The sequence below is a fragment of the Carcharodon carcharias genome, chromosome 6, assembly GCF_017639515.1.
Source record: "Carcharodon carcharias isolate sCarCar2 chromosome 6, sCarCar2.pri, whole genome shotgun sequence".
NCBI classification, from domain to species: Eukaryota; Metazoa; Chordata; class Chondrichthyes; order Lamniformes; family Lamnidae; genus Carcharodon; species Carcharodon carcharias.
Window position 1 is genome coordinate 175,151,369 of NC_054472.1, and position 21,298 is coordinate 175,172,666.

The 21,298-nt window shown below is 42.9% G+C and overlaps 1 protein-coding gene across 3 annotated transcripts in view; it reads left to right on the top strand.

Moving 5' to 3' along the window:
* Positions 1 to 20,913, top strand: part of LOC121279210 (guanine nucleotide-binding protein G(s) subunit alpha-like) — a 343,050-nt gene extending 322,137 nt beyond the window's left edge. For all 3 annotated transcript variants that reach the window (XM_041190239.1, XM_041190240.1, XM_041190241.1), the window contains exons 7-12: positions 8,238 to 8,311; positions 9,843 to 9,901; positions 12,000 to 12,120; positions 13,777 to 13,907; positions 15,880 to 15,947; positions 18,994 to 20,913. In XM_041190239.1, the coding sequence (XP_041046173.1) occupies positions 8,238 to 8,311; positions 9,843 to 9,901; positions 12,000 to 12,120; positions 13,777 to 13,907; positions 15,880 to 15,947; positions 18,994 to 19,140 (600 nt within the window). In that variant the 3' untranslated portion in view covers positions 19,141 to 20,913. The remainder of the gene's footprint in view (positions 1 to 8,237; positions 8,312 to 9,842; positions 9,902 to 11,999; positions 12,121 to 13,776; positions 13,908 to 15,879; positions 15,948 to 18,993) is intronic.
* Positions 20,914 to 21,298: the final 385 nt, after the last annotated feature.

Genomic DNA, 21,298 nt, shown 5'->3' on the forward strand with positions numbered 1-21,298 from the left:
TGGACAGGCAGCCCAGGCAATCGGCTTAATTAGATTTTTTAACGGCCTTAACAGACCTTTAACAGTTCTGCGGGCGCGCAGCCTACTCTGGTTTGCGCCCGCCGAACTGAAGATCGGAATGGCGCACGGTGACATCAGGATGCACGCCCAACATCACCACGCATCACTTTATGCGCCGACCAGAAAATTCGGGCGGGCCAAGGTTTTCCCCTTCTAATTTTTCTTTTTCTCTTTTCCTTCCTATTGGAAACGCAAGGTTTTCCTGCTCTTTGAAACTCTCTCTTTCTTTTTCTTCACTTCGGAATTCTAATTCAAGTTTTCACATTTCTCTTTAGAGGCCACTGCCTTTAAATTGACCTTGTTAACCATTGCAGGGCATTGACAGACGGGTCCCCTTTTTTGAGAAACACTTCAGCAATAGACGTGGCGGTGTTAACATTTTAATGAATACAGAAAAAGCAACTGTGAAATCCTGTTAGGTTAAATTCTGGCAAATTCCAGCGTACCTGTTTCAGCCTCTAGATTTGTATCCCGCAAGAGCCCCCCAATTTGTTACGATCCCTGCGGAGGCCGATAAAGTTGTTAAGGATATGTGAGTTCCCAGTGGCCAACTTTAAGGAATTGCAAAACAAGATTTCAAATTTTAAGGCTTTTACTTTAACAAACAAACTAAAAGCAACATTGACTAAACACAACTTGGTAGGCAACTACTGCTCTAAAGTACGGAAAATATATCCACCCTTTAACTTTTTAACATGAGCAAAAACACCACGCCACAGTTATGTTTCACTGCCTGCACTCTGAAAAATTGTAGAATGTTTACAGGAACCAGTCTAACATCACTCCAAGCTTCCAATGGGTTCACTTCTCCCCATTTCACTGAGTCATAACATCAAGTGACCGTCGAAACATGGGAAATAGGAGCAGGTGTAGGCCACTCAGCCCCTTCAGTCTGCTCTGCCATTCAGTATGATCATGGCTGATCCTCTGTGTCAATGTAATACTCCCACTCTCTCCCTATACCCCTTGAAGCCTTTAGTGTCGAGAAATCTATTTCCTCCTTAGATATATTCAGTGACATGACTTCCACAGCCTTCTGTGGTAGAAAATTCCACAGGTTCACCACCCTATGAATGAAGAAATTTCTGCTCATCTCAGTCCTAAATGGCCTACCCCATATCCTGGGTCTGTGACCCCTTGTTCTAGACGCCCCAGTCAAGGGAAACATTATCCCTGCATCCCGTCTGTCCAGCCCTGTCAGAATTTTATACGTTTCAATGAGATCCCCTCTCATTCTTCTAAACTCCAGTGAATACAGGCCTAGTCAACCCAATCTCTCCTCATACGACAATCCTGCCATCCCAGGAATCAGTCTGGTGAGCCTTTGCTGCCCTCTGTATGGCAAGTATATCCTGTCTTTGGTAAGGAGACACAATCCTCCAGGAGTGGTTTCACCAAGACCCTGTACATCTGATCTGCAGTCAGACATTTTTGCTCCTGTACTCAAGTCCTCTTGCAATGAAGGCCAAAATTCCGTTTGCCTTCCTAACTGCTTGCTGCACCTGCATGCTTGTTTTCAGTGACAGGTGTACAAGGACACCCAGGTCCCTTTGTACATCAACATTTCCCAATCTATCGCCATTTAAATAATACTCTGCCATTCTGTTTTTCTACTGAAGTGGATAACTTCACACTTATCCAAATTATACTGCATCTGCCATGTATTTGCCCACTCACTCAACCTGTCTAAATCACCTTGAAGTCTCTTTACACCCTCTTCACCACTCAGATTCCCACCTAGTTTTATGTTATCAGCAAACTAGGAAATATTACATTTGGTTCCCTCATCCAAATCATTGATATGTATTATGAATAGCTGGGGCCCAAGCACCAATCCCTGTGATACCCCACTATTCACAGCCTGTCACTCTAAAAAAGGCCCATTTATTCCTACTCTCTGTTTCCTGTCTGCTAAGCAATTCTCAATCCATGCCAATATATTACCCCCCCCCCCAATCCCATGCGCTTTAATTTTGCACACTAACCTCTTAATGTGGGACTTTATCAAAAGCTTTCTGAAAATCCAAACACACCACATCCGCTGGTTCTTTGTTACCTATTCTACGAGTTATATCATCAAAAAACTCCAGTAGGTTTATCAAGCATGATTTCTCTTTCATAAATCCATGCTGACTTTATCTAATCCCGTTGATATTTTCTAAGTGTCTTGTTATCACATCCTTTATAATAGACTCTAGCATTTTCCCTACTACTGATGTTAGGCTAACTGGTCTGTAATTCCTTGATTTCTCCTCCTTTTTTAAGTAGTGGCCACATTTGCCACCCTCTAATCTGCCAGGACTGTTCCAGAATCTACAGAATTTTGGAAGATGACAACCAACACATCCACTATTTCCATGGCCACCTCCTTTAGTATATCCCTGGGATGTAGATTTTCAGGCCCTGGGGATTTATCGGATTTCAGTCCCATTTATTTCTCCAGCAGTTTTGTTTTAGTAATACTAATTTCCTTCAATTCCTCCTCCTCACTAGACCCTCTCAGTTTCCGGAAAAGCCTCAAACAGGCCTGCTCCGTGATTCTTTCCCCACAGCCACGCCAGGACAAATCTTAGACCTTATATTGTCACAGGATGCATTTCTTTGACCATGGACCATCTTCCCTCCTGCATTCTGCCTGGCTGTCCACAGAAAAGACGCACACTGCCCTCTGCTGACAAAACTAGCTTTTCTCAGGTGCAAGCATTTTGCACCTTGTTCTTAGTAACTCTTGAATTGGGGTCCCCAGTTCCCATGTAACTAAGCCACCTGGCCTGAACTCATAACAGATCATATGACTCTCTTCCCTTAAAGATAACAATCTTCTAAACTTTGTATTCGTAGCAAGGGATATAGAAGAAAGGAGGATAGCTAGAGTTAAGGTACATGATGTGGTGGAATAGTGGGTCTGGTCAGGTGGGCAGCAAATGGAATTCAACCCAGAGAAGTGTGAGATGATGCATTTGGGGTGGCCAAACAAGGCAAAGGAAATAAGCAATTAATGGGAGAATCCAGAGGGGTGTAGAGGAAGTGAGGGACGTTGGAGTGAATGTCCACGGATCCCTGAAGATGATAGGACAGGCCGATAAGGTGGTTAAAAACGCATATGGAAACCTGTTCTTTATTAGCCGAGGTATAGAATATAAGAGCAGGGAGGTTATGCTGGAACTGTTTGAATGACTAGTTAGGCCACAACTTGAGTGCTATGTGCAGTTCTTGTCACCTCATTACAGAAAGGATGTATTTGCACTAGAGAGGCTACAGAGGAGATCCACAAGGATGTTGCCAGGACTAGAAAATTGCATCTATGAAGGAAGGTTGAATAGGCTGGGGTTGTTCTCCTTGGACCAGAGGAGCCAAGGGGAGATTTGATTGACAGGCTTGGATAGAGTGGATGGGAAGAGCCTATTTACTTTAGCAGAGAGGTCAGTGACTTGGGGCAGAGAATTAAAGTGATTGGTAGAAGGATTAGAGGGGAGATGAGGAAAAATATTTTCACCCAGAGGCTTGTGGGGGTCTGGAACTCACTGCCTGCAAGGGTAGAAGAGACAGAAACCCTCAACTCATTTAAGAGGTGTCTGGATAGGCAGCTCAAGTGCCGTAAGCTGCAGGGCTACAGACCAATTGCTGGAAAGTGGGGTTAGGCTGAGTGGCTCATTTCTCAGCTGGTGCAGATCTTGATGGGATAAGTGGCCTCTTCCTGTGCCATAAACATTCTATGATTCTATAAGGTACTACATTTAATTATAGTGTATCATGTGTTGCAGAATTGGCTGTGCACTAATTTGAGGGTAATAGTGCTGAGATACAAGCTGTTCTTCCCTCACCATCTTGAATTATTCATGTCCTTTACCTTCCTCATTAGAGGTCTATACTTAGGCCAATTTACTCATTTCAAAATTTACAAACTACTTGATTCTTTGTTTGCTGAATCTCATTCGTGTCCCTGTTCTCTCTCCTTTTTTGCCTAACTCCCTCTCCCAGTATTTCCCCCCCCCTCCCCCTCCTAGCTCCCCCTCCCCTCACCCCCTCCTGGCAGCACTCAGCACCACTAATCGGACGGTGAATTTGCCACCTGTCCAATTAGGGCATCTGAATACGAAGATAGCATTACATGAGCAACACAAGCATGGGTCGGGACCCAGAGATTATCCAGGTGTGGGGTTGCCCTCTGGAGTGAAAGTCTCCGTCAAGATCTCTGTACAATAAAATGGGCACAGAAGCACCCCCCCCCAAATAACCTGAGACTCCTTGACTCCCTTGTCTATCAAGTGACCTGACGGTGATCTTTAAAATTATGAATAGGTTGGACAGGTAGATGTGGAGAGAATTTTTCCACTTGCGAGTGAATCCAGAACTAGTGGCCATAACCACAAAACGGTCACTAACAAATGTAGCAGGGAAATAAAGAGAAATTACTTTTCTGAGGGAGTGGTTTGAATTTGGAATTCATTCCAATAGGCAAACCACCTCGGTGTTTCCAAAAGGAAACTAGGCAAGCACACGAACGAAAAGACAATAGAAAGATTATTTTTATTCATTCGTGGGCTAGGCCAGCATTTATTGCCCATTCCTAACTGCCTTTGTTCAGAGGGCAGTTAAGAATCAACCACATTAGTGGATCTGGAGTCACATGTAGGCCAGACCAGGTAAGGACAGCAGATTCCCTTCCCTAAAGGACATTAGTGAACCATAGAAAAGTTACAGCACAGAAGGGAGGCCATACGGCCCATCTTGTCCATGCCAGCCTGAGGACAGCCAGGTGCCCTTTCTAATCCCCCCTTCCTGCACCCGGCCCATAGCCCTGCAGCTTACAGCACTTAAGGTGCAGATCCAGTTACTTTTTAAAAGAGTTTAAAGTTTCTGCCTCTACCATCAACCAGATGGGTTTTTATGACAATCAACAATGGTTTCATGGTCATCGTCAGACTTCCCCAATTCCAGATTTTTAATGAATTCACATTTCACCATCTGCCGTGGTGGGATTCAAACCTGGGTGCCCCGAGCATTACCCTGGGTCTCTGGAACACTAGCCCAGTGACAATACCTCTATGCCTCCGCCTCCCCCCACGGAATAGAAAGATATGCTGAAAGACTGAGATGAGATAAATGGTATAGTTGGAGAATCACATGGAATATAAACACCAGCACAGACTAGTTGAGCCGAATGGTCTGTTTCTGTGCTGTGTATTCTACATAATAATAGATTGGCTGAGAGAAGTTGTGAGTGGCAAGAGCAGGTCATTCCCAGCATCTACAGTCTGAGAAGATTAGTGATTATGATCTGGGTTATTGACCCGATCTCTTTCCATTTGCTCCACTATTCTTTTTCTCACACTTTTTAACAATGTGCATTTTGCCTTCCACCCCCTTTGGTTTAAATCCACATTCACTTCAAAGTGAGCTTTGCCTGAGTTTGGCTACTTGGGAGTTTTTCAATGACCTTAGTAGCATGAAAGCCCATGGGTATGGCACGTCCAAAGAATTTTTGCAAGAATGATATCAGACCCAAGAAGTTAAACCTATCGAGAAAGATTGAGCAAGCTGGGGCTCTTTTCTCTAGAAAGAAGAAGACTGAGGGGATGACCTAATAGAGACTTTCACAATTATGAAAAGGTTTGATGGGATAAACCTGGAGGAGAGGTCTCCACATGTGGGGGAGACCAAAACTATGGCCTGAATTTTTCAGTCAGCAGGCAGGCTCGGTGGGAGTGACCGGGGACAGTTGTGGAGCCGCTCGCGATCAGCTGTGCGCCGCCATTTTACACGGGCGGGCCAGTTAAGGCCCACTCAGCGTACTACGCGAGCGGTAGTGGCCGCTACCTATGCGGTCGGGGGGAGGAAAGAGAGTCGGCGCCAGCGTTCTTCCGCACATGCTTCAATATCCCTGAGGCACGGAGCTGTGTCACATGAGATGGGACTTTTTTTTATATTTCAGAAAAATTTTTCTGTAATTAATTAACAGCTTTAGGAAACCACATCCTGCTTGTGGGTGAGGTTTCCTAAAAAAAAAACATAAAGGCCGCTTGGCCTTTTTGCCTGCCCACCAACCTTAAGCGTAAACAATGACACTAATTAATTAGTCAATGGCCTTAATAGGCCTATCAGTTATCGGCGGCTGCGCAGTCAACTCCGGCACGCAACCCGCCGAATGAATCATCGTGAGACTGCACGATGACATTGTGACACACGCCTGACATCATCACGCGTCATTTTAGGCGCCGGCATGTCGGGCCTGCCCCCGCATGCTGACTGGAAAAATTCAGGCCAATGGTTCAGAAATATAAGAGTTCAGAATTCAGATAATTCATAAGAAACTTCTTTACCCAAAGAGTGGTGCGAATGTGGAACTCGCTTCCACCGAGGGGAGACAGCGGCATATTGGTAATGTCACTGGACTAGTATTCTAATGTCCTGGGGTCACGGCAGCTGGTGGAATTTAAATTTAATTAATCAATTCAGTTCTTTAATAAAACATCTGGAATTGAAAGCTAGTGGTGCGAAGAAAATATTATCGATTGTCCCAAAAACACACCTGGTTCACAAATATCCTTTTAGGGAAGGAAATCTGCTTTTCTTACCCGGTTTGGCTTACATGTAACTACAGACCCACAACTATGTGGTTGACTCTTAACTGCCCTCTGAAATTTTTTTTTTGTTGAAAAAGTACTTTGTTCATAAAATATCTGGAAGAACATTACAAAACATTTCTAAATCACCATCACAAAAAGTATAATCAGATTCAACTTTTACACATGGATCACAAGGTGCTTCAATACAATCAATGAATATTGCAATCATTTCAATATGGTCATTACAGACAGTCAAACAGTGCAATGGTATTGGAGTTATCAACATAGATCATGTTGCACTCTGAGGTGCTTCAATCCAATTATAATACAATTAGTATTCAATGCATACATTCATTGTGAGCTGTACAGCCGGGGGTCTATACAATTCCCAGCCCCTCGGTGCACTATGGCAGAAAGGTCTTAGACAGTGACCTTTCCCCATTGCGGCTTTGCAGCCGCTGCCCTAAGCTTTAGTGTGTTCCTCAGCATGTAGTCCTGGACCTTGGAATGTGCCAGTCTGCAACGCTCAGTCGGGGACAACTCTTTGCACCAGAAGACCAACAAGTTTCGGGCAGACCAAAGAGCATCTTTCACTAAGTTGATGATCCTCCAGCTGCAGTTGATGTTTGTCTCGGTGTGTGTCCCTGGGAACAGCCCATAGACCACAGAGTCCTGTGTAACAGAAGTGCTCGGGATGAATCTCGACAGAAACCACTGCATCTCTCTCCAGACCTTCTTTGCAAAAGCACAATCCACAAGGAGGTGAACAACCCCCTCAAGGGCAATGTGCCAAGGGGGTGAGACACCTGGCATGTTGGAAGGATCTGACGAGGAGGGCCTTTCTCACCACCAGCCAAGCTAAATCTTGGTGCTTGTTGGAAAGTTCTGGCGATGAGGCATTCTGCCAAATGACTTTGACAGTCTGCTTGCGGAACCAACAGGATCCACCATCTCCTTTTCTCGCAGGGCCTCTAAGACGTTACATGCCGGCCACTGGCTGATGGACTTGTGGTCAAAGGTGCTTCTCTGCATAAATTTTTCCGCGAGAGACAGGTGGTACAGCACGGTCTGAAACGACCTAGCAAGCCTCTCAGTTGTGCCAAACCGCTATTGAAAAGTCAGTGCTGGATCAATATCCTGGAACTCTCCTCCCAACAGCATTGTGGGTGTACCTGCGCTACAGGTGTTCAAGAAGGCCACTCATCACCACCTTCGCAAGGGTAGTTGGGGATGGTCAACAAATGCTGGCCTTGCCAGCAACATTCACCTCCCAACAAATAACAAAAACCTGGATTAGTTGACATGATTAGCATAATTGTATTCATTGGAAAGCTGAATAAACACATGAGAGAGAAAGGAATAGAATAATATGGTGATGGGGTTAGGTGGAGAGACTCATGAGGGGAATAAACACCAGCATTTCAGTCTATTAGATATACAATAAAGACCAAAAATAACACACTATCATCAATCCTGTTCAGGTGAAGCTTTGTGTAGAGGAGTGCGTCACCATAATTTCATCTAGCTTTGCTTTGTTGCACAGATATTGTGGTAGCATTTTTCTCAGCCAGAAATACTTATGAATACCCTTCTTCTCCTTTCCACCAGGATTTGCTCCGATGCAGGGTTTTGACATCAGGGATTTTTGAGACAAGATTTCAAGTTGACAAAGTAAATTTTCAGTGAGTATTGTTTTTAAGATCACTCCTATAATTTCACTGCCACAAGGTTCTGACAACTTCTCTGGTGACAATTCCTTCAACCAAAATGTAAAGAAAATATTGAGGGAGGGAAAACCCAACCTAGAAGGAACTCAAACAAAAACAGAAAATGCTGGAAAAACTCGACAGGTCTGACACCATCCATGAAGAGAGAAACAGAGTTGCCGTTTTGAGTCCAAATGACTTCTTCAGAGCCTTCTGCAGGTCGTACGGACTCCAAACGTCAACTGTTTCTCTCTTCACAGATTCTGTCAGAGTTTTTCCAGCATTTTCTGTTTGTGTTTCAGATTTCCTGCATCCGCAGTATTTTGCTTTCATCTAGAAGGAACTCTAATGGTCTAGCCTTTTAAAGAGGTTTTGCACTGTTGGTGGGATTGTTTTACTGAAGACCCTTACAGTAATCATTAGTGATGGACATCAAATGCTGGGGGAACCAGCCACGCCCACACCCCATGAAAGAATTTTTAAAAAGACGGCCTAGACTGACACTTGAATGCAGAACTGAGGTATTGACAATGATGTCTTTCGAATGAGATGTTAAACTCTGTCTGCCTACCCAGGCAGAGATAACAGATCGCATACTGCTATCCAGTGAACAAAGAATTCTTCAGTGACCTGACCAACAAAGCTCCCTCATCCTAATATCACAAAAAAGATGTATATTATCTGATTTTTCATTCAGTTGCTGTGCATGCAAACTGACTGCCACCTTTGCCTCCACTGCAGTAACTTTGTTTCAACTGAGTGGTTGAAAAGTGCTTTGAGATGTTCTGTTCAAATCCAAGTTATTTTAATGATTCCTGTTGAAGGAGTACTGAAATTCCACCCATTTACTTTTGTGAATTTACAGTATTCAATGAAGCCACCTTTATTCATTACTTCACATTGTTTGTACTCTTCTCAAACTCCTCTCCTGGCACTGGTTCCCATTTTTCTTGGTCATGGGTGACAGATGTTGTCATGCGCTGACTTTGCGGTCTCTTTGAAGACTTGAGGTGCTAATTGAGAGGTACATGTTATAATTATTTCCTGGTAAAGGGTAAGGGCTATATCCAAGAAGGATACTGCAGATGTTGGTATGAGAATAGGGAGCAATGCTTAAAATTCCTGACACTGATTGGGATCAATACAGGAACTTAGAAGTTGGAAATGGCTTTGGGGTTCCAAATTGGCTTCCTCAATCAAAGAGGAAACTGTTTAAACAATGCTCTGTGGATTAATTGTGGATAGCATTCAACAGCAAAAGATGATGTGGTGTGTCTCAATTAACAGCTTCTACGTCATTACATAGTCAAGAAAATCATTGCATTATTAAATCACATCAAAGAAAATGTCCTACCATTATCGACAGAAGGTCATTGTAAACTGTTTCGTCGCTCTATTTAACAAGTCACACTTTCTCACACTTCCCCAACCTCTAAACTTTGTATATTTCACTATCTAATATACAGAACAAGACTCCTAACTATGTTATCCTGTCTTTCTTTCCCAGTATGTTTGATGTGGGAGGACAGAGAGATGAACGTAGAAAGTGGATCCAGTGCTTCAATGGTTAGTAATCATGGAGGAGCCTTTAATGTAAGAAAGAGCCCTCAGTTGTTTTCCTGGGTTTCTCACTCTTCCTAATGCTCCACAATTACATGCCTACTGAATTTAGTGCCCACTACTGAATTTAGTGCTCACTACTGAATTTCTTCCTGCCATTTTCTCCCCTTCTTTTTCTTTAGCATGTTGTCACTTTATCAAGTTTACAAAGCCCTGTTCAGATTCCAAAAGGCATCAGGTGATGGCCATTGTCCAATTCTTATTCATAAATTAGCTCATGAATCCATGTACGTTCTGCATGTTGCAGAACTACAGCTGAAAATGCGCAGGGTGTGAATAGCTTGAGGTTTATGTCAAGCACATTGATTTCCATTCCTTACTGAACTGGATTTTCAGGAAGTCCAATTTAGCAAGTAAATTTGCATGGTGCAAAATGCAGATAGGGAAATAAATTATCTGATTGGAAATGAGCAGATTCTCAATTGACACCATTCTGATCCAGGACTTGAGATACTGGTTAGCTACTACCTAAACATTGCTGTCACATAAGGGTAGCTGTTCTAGTAAGTGGCAAAGGAAGGGCTCGTGGAACAATCTGTTTTCTGATGGTTTTTGGGGTTAGATTAAGGACTGATGCCTGCTCACCTCTTAACAAAGCGGCTGGAGGGTCAGCAGATTCAGGCTAGGAGTCAGGGTCAGGGGTCCAGCAGCTGAGTAACTTCTGGAGATGGTGGTGGTCTTGGAACGGGAATACCCCAGGGCAGCAGTGGCACAGATTTGTTCTTGTGCGGCCTGGAGGATCAATTCACCTGACTCCACAAAAATAATTTTGGCAGTTTAGGGGGTCTTATTTTCTTATCTCGTGGGACCCAATTTGCATACTTAAAATGAACCTACCGCCTGAAACATTTGGGCTCTTCAGCCAATCAGCAGTAGGCCTTTGTACAGATGGTGCCATCTGCATAAACAGGATGGTTGTTGAGGCTGTTACAGTGCTGTTCACACCCAATTTTGTGGAGGTATAATCAGTACTGTTTGGGTGTGTCCTTCGAAAGAATAAAGATAAATGAATCAGTTAGTTTGGGGGAGGGGACACAGTGGGGTTGATCTTTCAAGAAGAACAATAAGCCCAATACCTTTTTGATAAAGCACAAAGCAGCCTTCCTGCCTCCTTGCTATATCCATCAATCCCTTTTCTTTTCCTCTCCAAAAACACATTAATTGCCTCTTGAACTCATTGGTCCTTTTTTATTTTTTCATGGGATGTGGCATTGCTGACAAGGGCCAGCATTTGTTGCCCATCCCTAATTGCCCTTCAACTGAGTGCTCCCTGGACCATTTCAAAGGGCAGGTAAGAGTCAACCATATTGCTGTGGTCCTGGAGTCACATGTAGGCCAGACCGGGTAAGGACGGTAGATTTCCTTCCCTAAAGGACATTAGTGAACTAGGTGGATTTTTGCAACAATGGTTTCATGGTCACTGTTACTGAGACTAGTTTTTAATTCCAGATTTATTAATTGACTTTAAATTCCACCAGCTGCCACAGTGGGATTTGAACCCTTGCATGCCCCCCAGAGCATTAGCCTGGGGGCTCTGGATTACTAGTCCAATGACATTACCACTATGCCACCGGCTCCTCTTTTCAGTAGCCTGCTGTGGTAATTGTTGTGAAGTAAACTGCTTTCCTGGGCTGCTGACCTGATATTGTCACGTCTGCAGTGCATTTAAGTTCTGAAGAGTGGTCTTTACTTTAGCACCACAGCAAGCCAGTGCTCAGTTGTAGACGCCTTCGTGGTCATGTTGGGTGTAATCAATATGTTCAGCATGCAGCCTCTGCTGGTAAAGATTGATAATACTTCAGTAAACATAGTCATCATCAGGTTCTGTTGAAGACCAATTGGTTATAACACTAGCATTGGAGGCAATGAAACACGTTCTGTCACCAAAATAAGTTATACATGAATTCAGACATATTTTCTTTTCTGCACTCTAATTCTACTGTCTTCCTCCCTTCCCCTATCCTCTCCCACCCCTACCTTCCGCCTCCCTGGATTGAATTGAATCGTCACAATTGATCGGCCTGCTGCAACTTATCGCATGTAGACGTCACGGCTATTATTTTTGTGGTGGCTAGTAGTAGCTACAACATGGTTATAAGAGAAGACAACAACACCAATCGACTCCGAGAAGCTCTTGATCTCTTCAAAAGCATCTGGAACAACAGGTAAAAAAAAACTTGCCTTTTTGTTTACACATATACTCTATTCATCATTTGGCTGTCAACTTCCAAACCCACGACCACCACCGTCTAGAAGGACAATCGCAGCAGGTAGATGGGAACACCGCCACCTGGAAGCTCCCCTCCAAGTCACTCACCATCCTGCCTTGGCAATATATCACCGTTCCTTCACTGCCGCTGGGTCAAGATCGTGGAACTCCCTTCCTAACAGCACTGTGGGTGGACCTACACCACACGGACTGCAGCGGTTCATGAAGGCAGCTCACTACCACCTTCTCAAGGGCAATTAGGGATGGGCAGTAAATGCTGGCTCAGCCAGCGAAGCCCACATCCCGTGAATGAATTAAAAAAACTTGAAAAACCAGTTTTGACGTTTTCCTGTTAAAAGGATGATTGACGCTCTTTTTTGAAACGCTTAGGGCATGCTTGCTGCGATTTTCATTCTCTCTGGCCAAAGTTTTAACTCAGTGGGCAGGAACGCGCCCAACCCGCTCGAGCGTGAAATGTCGTGCGTTGAGTTCAGGCAAGCGTCCCAACTTCAACACGCAGTCGCGCAATATTTCAGTCAGAGGGCGCACTGCCTTCGAAGGCCATTAAATGATCAATTAAGCTAAATTTTTCACTGCCCGTGCAACCTTACAGTTGGCGGGCAGATGAAAAGGCCAAGCAGCCTTTACACTTTTTAGGAAACCTCACCCATGGGCAGGATGAGGTTTCCTAAAGCAAATAAAAAATAAAATAAAATAAATTTAAAACTTAATTTATAAACATGTCCCTGCTCATGTGAGAGAGTCATATGAGGGGACATGTTTTATTACATTTTTAAGTTCTTTGTCAAGCGCACACTCGCGAGAATGATCAGCATCTGAGGAAGTATAATCACAGCAGGAGAGGAGTGGGGGAGCAATAAACAAATTACGTGATGTAACTCCGGATACTTCAGTTTCTTACATAGAATTTACAGCACAGATCCTGACCCTTAGACGTGCCTTTATGCTGTATGCTCCAGACAAGCCTTTCTCCCGCCCCTCTTCATCTAACCCTAGCAACACATCTTTGTTTGGTATTTAGTGGTCTGTTCTGCTGAGAAGCTGTGATGATTTGGCTGGCTGAGGGCATTACTGTACTGGTACAGTAATGAACTATAATCTCCAAAGGTTAAAAGACAAGACAAAAAATGTACCTTATGTAATACACTTTATAAACACTCTTTTACATCGCTGCAGGACTTGTGACCAATTTCAGGTACAGCATAAAATTTGAAACCTTGAAACAAATATAATGAGAGTTTTGACACCGGGGTGGGGGGTGTGTGTGCGCGCAACGTAGCTGCCTGTAGAGCAGCTTGATGGTGCATGATTTGCCCAAATCCCATCCATTTGCTGCCTATGGAGCAAGCTGTACGTGTGGATGTTTGTTGAGGGGCAGGAACAATGGGCCAGATGGCTTCCCTCTGTGCCTCAAATTCACATTGAGCACAGATAAGAAGTGCAGGGTGAGCAGCAAGTAACTCTTAGGCCATGTTAGATGTGTATGGACGCACTACAGTGTGTGACTGTTACTCAAATCCCAGATAGCACTACACCACCTAAGTAGAATGAGCAGTTTTACTATGTGCTTGCTGTTGTCCCTTTATGTTAGGTGGCTGCGGACCATTTCTGTCATCCTCTTCTTGAACAAGCAAGATCTTCTGGCCGAGAAAGTGTTGGCAGGAAAGTCCAAAATTGAAGACTATTTTCCAGAGTATACACGCTATACTACACCAGATGATGGTAATGCTTTCAGAGACTTATAAATTGTGCAAAGCCTATTTAGGAACAAGGACATAGGAGCAGTAGGAGGCCATTTAGCCCCTTGAGCCTGTTTTCCCATTCAGTGAGATCATGGCTTATCTGTAACCTAACTCCATTCACCGGCCTTGGCTTCCATTCCCTTAATACCCTTGTCTAGCAAAAATCTATCGATCTCAGATTTAAAAATTAACAAATGACCTAGCATTATTACTGAAAAAAGAGACATGCTGTCGAAGCTTTTTGTCTTGCACTCATCAGTACAGATGCAAGAATACCAAATTTTAAAGGGATCAAGAATTTATGCTGCAGAGAATTTATACTGAGAAAAGGGTGCTGATTGGTTTGATGTGGACTCTGATTGGTCAAGGCATTGCCATGGAGAATGCAACTGGGTACCATTAGCTCCGAGCTTTTGTTTAAATTCAGAAAAGGCAAGTGGACTCTGGTCGAGGTGTTGCCATGGGGAATGCACCTATTTTTCCTCTGTATAACCTCTATAAAGTAATTACTCACATGCTCTGATTGCATTTGTAAAGATAAGTATTTTATGGCACAAAGATTGGCCGGGTGATTAACAGTGAGGTTGAGTGTCTTGGGCTACAGGAAGATATAGACAGGATGGTCAAATGGGCAGATAACTAGCAGATGGAATTTAACCCTGATAAGTGAGAGGTGATACACTTTGGAAGGAATAATTTGACAAGGAAGTATTCAATGAACGGCATGGCACTAGGAAGTTCTGAGGAGCAAAGGGACCTTGGCGTGTGTGTCCATAGATCTCTGAAGGCGGAGGGGCATGTTAGTGGGGTGGTGAAAAAGGCATATGGGACACTTTCCTTTATCAGTCGAGGCATAGATTACAAAAGTAGGGAGGTCATGTTGGAGTTGTATAGAACCTTGGTACGGCCACAGCTGGAGTACTGTGTGCAGTTCTGGTCACCACATTATAGGAAGGATGTGAGTGCACTGGAGGGGGTGCAGAGGAGATTCACCAGGATGTTGCCTGGGATGAAACATTTAATTTATGAAGAGAGGTTGGATAGACTTGGGTTGTTTTTGTTGGAGCAAAGAAGACAGTGGCAACCTGATCGAGGTGTACAAGATTATGAAGGGCATGGACATGGTGGATAGGGAGCAGCTGTTCCCCTTAGTTGAAGGGTCAGTCACAAGGGAGCATAAGTTCAAGGTGAGGGGCAGGAGGTTTAGGGGGGAATGTGAGGAAAAACTTTTTTACCCAGAGGGTGGTGACGGTCTGGAATGCACTGCCTGGGAGGGTGGTGGAGGCAGGTTGCCTCACATTCTTTAAAAAGTACCTGGATGAGCACTTGGCACATCATAACATTCAAGGCTATGGGCCAGTGCTGGTAAATGGGATTAGGTAGGTAGGTCAGGTGTTTCTCATGTGTCGGTGCAGACTTGATGGGCCTCTTCTGCACTGTGTGATTCCGTGAAGTGAATTTATTGGTGGCCTATCAGGCCCCTCCCAGTTCATTTATTGTCGGTCAGACCTCCCGCTGTCCCATAGCCCTATCCTGTCCTTCTGACCCATCCTTTTTGTTTTACCCCATGCCCTCGACCTGTTTCCAGCCCCTCTGGGCTGACTGCCCCTTTGAGGCTTTCACTGATAAAGTGCCATCCAATACAGTTTAATAATTTGCATTTATGAGATAGCGTAATCTTAGAACCCCCCTGCCCCACACCTCTCCAAAACAAGGTGCTATAAAAAGGAATACGTCTGATTATTTTTCATTTTAATTTTTGTTAAATGATTCCTACATTCATTTCATTTTTGGAGCCATTCAAAAGTCTGTCAAAGGCTTCAACTCATTGAATGATTTAGTTTGGCGAGTCTTGGCGTGATTGATAGCAAACATTAACAATTAATAAACTGTTTCTTGAACTGAGCTTTTTTTTTAAAAAAAAATTCATTTTTTCTTTGTTTTGGGAATAGCGACTCCAGAACCTGGAGAAGACACGAGAGTGACAAGAGCAAAATATTTTGTACGGGATGAGTTTCTTGTGAGTATTTAATTGAGATCGATGCAGTGTCGGGAAAAAAAATCAATGCGTCAAAGCTGCTGCTCGTGGAACCCGATGGGAAGTTTTACAAAAGCGAAATACTGCAGATGCTGGATGTCTGAAATAAAAACAAAAAGTGCTGGAAATTCTCGGCAGGTCTGGCAGCACCTGTGAAGAGAGAAACAGAGTTAATGGCCAGAATTTTTCCATCGCCGAGTTGGGGAGTGGGGCCCACTTGTCGACGCGGGATGACATTGGGAGGAACCCCCGACGTCATCTCGGTCCATTTAAATCTTCAGGAAGGCGGGGGCACAGCAAGATCAGCTGTCTGCCCGCCAACCTGTCAATGGCCAATTGAGGCCATTGACAGGATAATTAACCCAATTAAAGGACCTGCCCGTCCAACCTTAAGGCTGGCGGGCAGGCCAGGAGTCCCAGCGGGCTTCTGAAAAAATATGAAACCTCTTCCACCAGTAGGATGAGGTTTCATGTCTGTTTTTAAAAACTTTAATAAACTTTATGTAATATTTATTAACATGTCCCATCTCATGTGACATTGTCACATGAGGGGGACATGTTAAATTTTTTTTATTTTGCTATTTTTTTAGGTTGATGAAACTTTCAGCGCTATCCCTGAGACAGACAGCACTTAGTCTCAGGGAGATGTGCGCTCTTTAGTGCGCATACGTGAAAGAGCGCACTCTGACAGTTGGGGAATCCCTTCCCACCACCCCCCCTACTGCACAGGAAGCACATAACGCTTCCTGTTGGTTGGCCCGCTGGGCGGGTCTTAATTGGCCCGCCCACTCAAAATGGCAGCGGGGCCCATTTTGGCGGCGGAGTTTGGCTGCTCGCCCGCCGCCAAGCCGGTGGGGGCACGCCTGCCCATCAAGGGCTAAATTCTGCCCAATGTTTCAGGTCAAGAACTTTTCGTCAGACCCAGGGCTAATTGCCACTTTGAGGTTTTCACTGAACCTCTCTCTCTTTCTCTCTCTCTCCACAGATGCTGCCAGGCCAGCTGAGTATTTCCAGCACTTTCTGTTTTCAGTGGAGAGTTTTACATTTTATTTAATAATTCAAAAACTGATGAGTAATGCCAAAGCCCGTAGTTTGAGAAAAATATAAGAGCATGAACCAAGGTTTTTCGCCCTTTTAATGCTTTAGCTTGCTTCTCCCTTCCTCTCCCTTTAGTTCAAGGTGTATTTTTTGTCTTACCCCTCCCTTCCCTGCAATTTTATCCTCAAACTTTTTTTTGTGGAGTGTCAATGTAATTTGGTTTCATATTTACCTATACCTTTTATATTTTGATCTGGAATGGTACTTTAGGAAACTATAGATAATACAGATCTTAAGTGCCCAATATAACTTGACCAACCCTAAACCCTATAAGATCTCTGTGCTCCTCCTTAATTCCTAAGCACTGGAATTCCCACCCTTAACCTCCCTGCCTCTCTATCTATCTCCCCTCTTTAAGCTGCTCCTGTAAAAGGAATATAGTTTTTTCCTAATATTACTGTGGGATACTGAAGCAAGCTTGTGTGTGTGAATAAATTAAACTAAAGACAGTCAGACTGCAAGGTTTGGATCATCAAAGGGGTTAGGTGTAAGCAGGCATTTTGAAATGGAAATGGACGAGCTAACATTTGCATTTGTAGACAAGCTAAGAGGTTGTTTGAATTTCAGTGGGGTATTAGAAGGTGAGAAGGACAATGGTTGCACCTTGCAGGAGTTCTAGGTAAACAAGCACTGGGGTATCATGGCTTATTGACCCAAAAGCAAAAACAAGATGGAAACATAAAAAATCTTATATTTGGAAGAGTTTGAGTTTCAAAGTTTGAAACAATGAATTTAAAGAATCAAAAGGGAGAAAGTGTATTTAAGGAAAGATTGAAAGCAGAATGAGGAGTGGTCTTGTGAGATCTTGCGAGGTGGCGGTGGCATAGTGGTATTGGCACTGGATTAGTATTTCAGAGACCAGGATAATGCTTGGGGGATCCAGGTTCGAATCCCACCACGCAGATTTTGAATTTGAATTCAGCAAAAAAATCTGGAATTAAAAGTCTAGTGATGACCATGAAACCATTGTCAATCGTTGTAAAAACCCATCTGGTTCACTGATGTCCTTTAGGGAAGGAAATCTGTCATCCTTACCTGGCCTGGCCTACATGTGACTCCAGACCCACAGCAATGTGGTTGCCTCTTAAATGCAATTAGGGATGGGCAATAAATGCTGGGCTAGTCAGTGACGCCCACACCCCATGAACGAATAAAATAAAAGGTGGACTGTGTGAAATAAACCTGTGAAAAAGTAGCCTCTAGCCACCCAATAGAAGTGCTAGTTTGGTCCAGAGTGCAAGGTTTTGTTAAAAACCTTGGCGTTCCATTGCCGAGGGAGAGAGAAGCTGTGAAATACCTCCCTTGTAGCAACAATGGGTGCTTGTGGTAATATTGCTGGATGTTTTATAGATTAAGAATCTATTTGGACTGTTCAATGAAAGGGGTATGTAGTTAGGAGTCTAGTTAAGTAGAAATCTTTTGGGAACTGTTATAAGACTAAGCCTGACTGTGTAACTATAATCTTATGTGTGGAACTTTTCCTTTTGTTAATGAATGTTATCATTTAATCTTTAAGATCTCCAAAGGTGGTAGTGGACTCTTCACTTCTGACTTCAGTGTACATACCTTCTCGTAATAAATACAAATTGCAAAATTGTTGTGTTAGCTTGACCAATTTTACCTTTGGAATTTGGTCAGCCCGGCAATTATTATCTGCCATCTCATTACACTCCTTAAAACCTATCCCTAACGTGTCTCCATGTCAAATTTTGTTTCGTAATGCTACTGTGAAATGCTGTGGGACTATTAACTATGCTAAAGGCTACTGATGTTGTTATAGTGATACAGTAAAGCCTGTGTCATTTTTATTGCTGAAGGATAAGAGGGTAAACATATAATGTTGCAAAGGATACATACACTGTCATTTGTATTTCTGTGCTGAGTAACTTGGCAGCCTGGACATAATCACAGGTGTTGTTTCTTTCTGCAGAGGATCAGCACAGCAAGTGGAGATGGACGGCATTACTGTTACCCTCACTTCACCTGTGCAGTAGACACGGAAAACATCCGCAGAGTATTCAATGACTGTCGAGACATTATTCAAAGGATGCATCTTCGCCAGTATGAACTGTTGTGATGGAGAAACAACTTGAGTTCTTGATTTTTGGACTCCCTGATTCCTTTTTCTTAATGTGCCCGCACAGGGTGGAAGAAATACGAGTGAAGTGTGTCAACTTTGCTCTCTAAACTCCTCCTTCATTCCTTATTTCCTGTGTTTTCCTCTCCATTTTTTGTGCATCACATTCTATCTTTTTTTTAAAAAAACTTCTGCTTTTCCCTCTCTGTGGTTCCACTGAGCCCTCTGGCTACCTCTGTGTCTGACAGACGCCTGAGTACACCTCAGCCTGTCTCCCTGCAGGCTCGTAGCTCTACCGTCTAGTCGTCTCTGCCCTTGGGCAGCACATGATGGCACTACCTTCAGACCTCTCCCTGTCCGGGTTTCTTTTCAACACAACACTTGAGAGTACTTGATGGGGGAAATATATTAGGATGAAAATGCACTTTTTGCATCGGGTAATTAAAAAAAAACTGTCGAGGAAGTTCACACAATGTAGCAGCACCACAATATTTAATAGTTTCACTGTTTTCAGCATTAAGAAATGCAGGGCGGCTGAAAGAAAAGGACCTCATCTTAAGCCAGTGATGGCCAAGAAATAAAAAAAAGAGGCAGGATGTCCAAGTCCTACAAGTAGGAGCAATTTTCTGAGGTCTTGGGGCTATCGAGTCTCACCACATCTTAGATCTTGAACAGAAACTGCTTCGGTCTATACACCTAGGCTGAAAACTATCACACACTAATGTTTGTTCAAGCTGTCCATTATGATCCCTTAGCTTAGATCATGAATGGACAAATAGTCCTACATTTGTTTTTATTTTTGGTTTGTTTTACTGCTGATTATTATCTTGTACAGACTGTAAAATGTATTATTTTGTACAACTTTATTGAAGAAAAATACTTGTAGAAGATCTTTGTGCCTTGATTATGGCTGTACCTGTAAAATGAGCTAAGATGTAAGTATGTTTGATTGCGCTGTACAGCTTTATGTCCAAACCCTGTCTACAGCAGTGGCTGGAGACGGGGAGTTTATCTGTAGAGATTAGTTTTTTTTCTGGTTTATAAAGAAGGAAAATGCTCTTTAGTAAAAGAAAACCTGTATAAATTATGCAAATTAACCACTTACCTTTACAAGAAGAGGTCAGAGGTGACGAGATGTTGCAACATCATGCCTTGTTTTGGATTCTCAGCTTTAACACATCGGAATCCATCCAAGTGTCCAAAATGCAACGTGGAATTATTTCTATGGGAACCAAGGTTTTTTTGCTAGAAGTATACATGTTTGGTAATTCTTCGGTCATTCATAGACCTTCACAAATGCACAGGCATTGTGAATGTGTGAGCACCATTAGATAGGGTCTTAAATCCTTGTACCAACAGCAGCTTTTATTGTGCAAGTAAATAGTAAGAAACGGAAAAAAAAACAACTAAGGTGTAAACCTTTGTGTCTGGCCTAAGAGAATTACATAATGACATTTTTATTTCTCTTTTAATAAAGAGATATGTTAGAAAAGTTTATTTTAAATATTGTAGAATTTGAGATGTGTGAAAATTTCTCAGACTTGAATAATTTATGCAAATCACATTCTCAGAACAAGTTGTGGTACAGTACAGAAAAAAAAAGCAAAAATCGCTGTAGCAATAAGGCATGTCCTTTTTAGTAACTATTACACTGCTTTATATTTTATACCTAGGTGTTTTATGTCTCTGTGAGTATATACTTTTCATGTGTCTGAGATAACTTGTACAATTTGTACAATGTTAAAAAAAAATTACAGTTGCAATAACAGAACCTAGTTAAGTGTTAGTTCTATATTACTTTAAAATGGAGATCTGATTTGAACCACCTTCTTTCCCCCACTGTGTATATCATTTAGAGTTTTATTTTTACATTCTCGATGCTAAATTAACATCTACCTTTGCAAAATCTAACTACATTTATGTGTAGGGAAGACGAGGAGAGACATTCACATCAGGAAAATACAACTCACCATAAAACATCGAGGCAAGCTTTGCACCACATGCTGAGTTTCTATCAATGAATCAGTATGTGATTGTGTTTATTGGTGTAGAGGTGATGAGATATCTTGTCCTCCCGTCTCCAATGCTGTGAAAATTAAATTCTCAAGCTGAGAGATGATTAGATCAATCAAGACAGATGTGAGACAAAAAAATCATA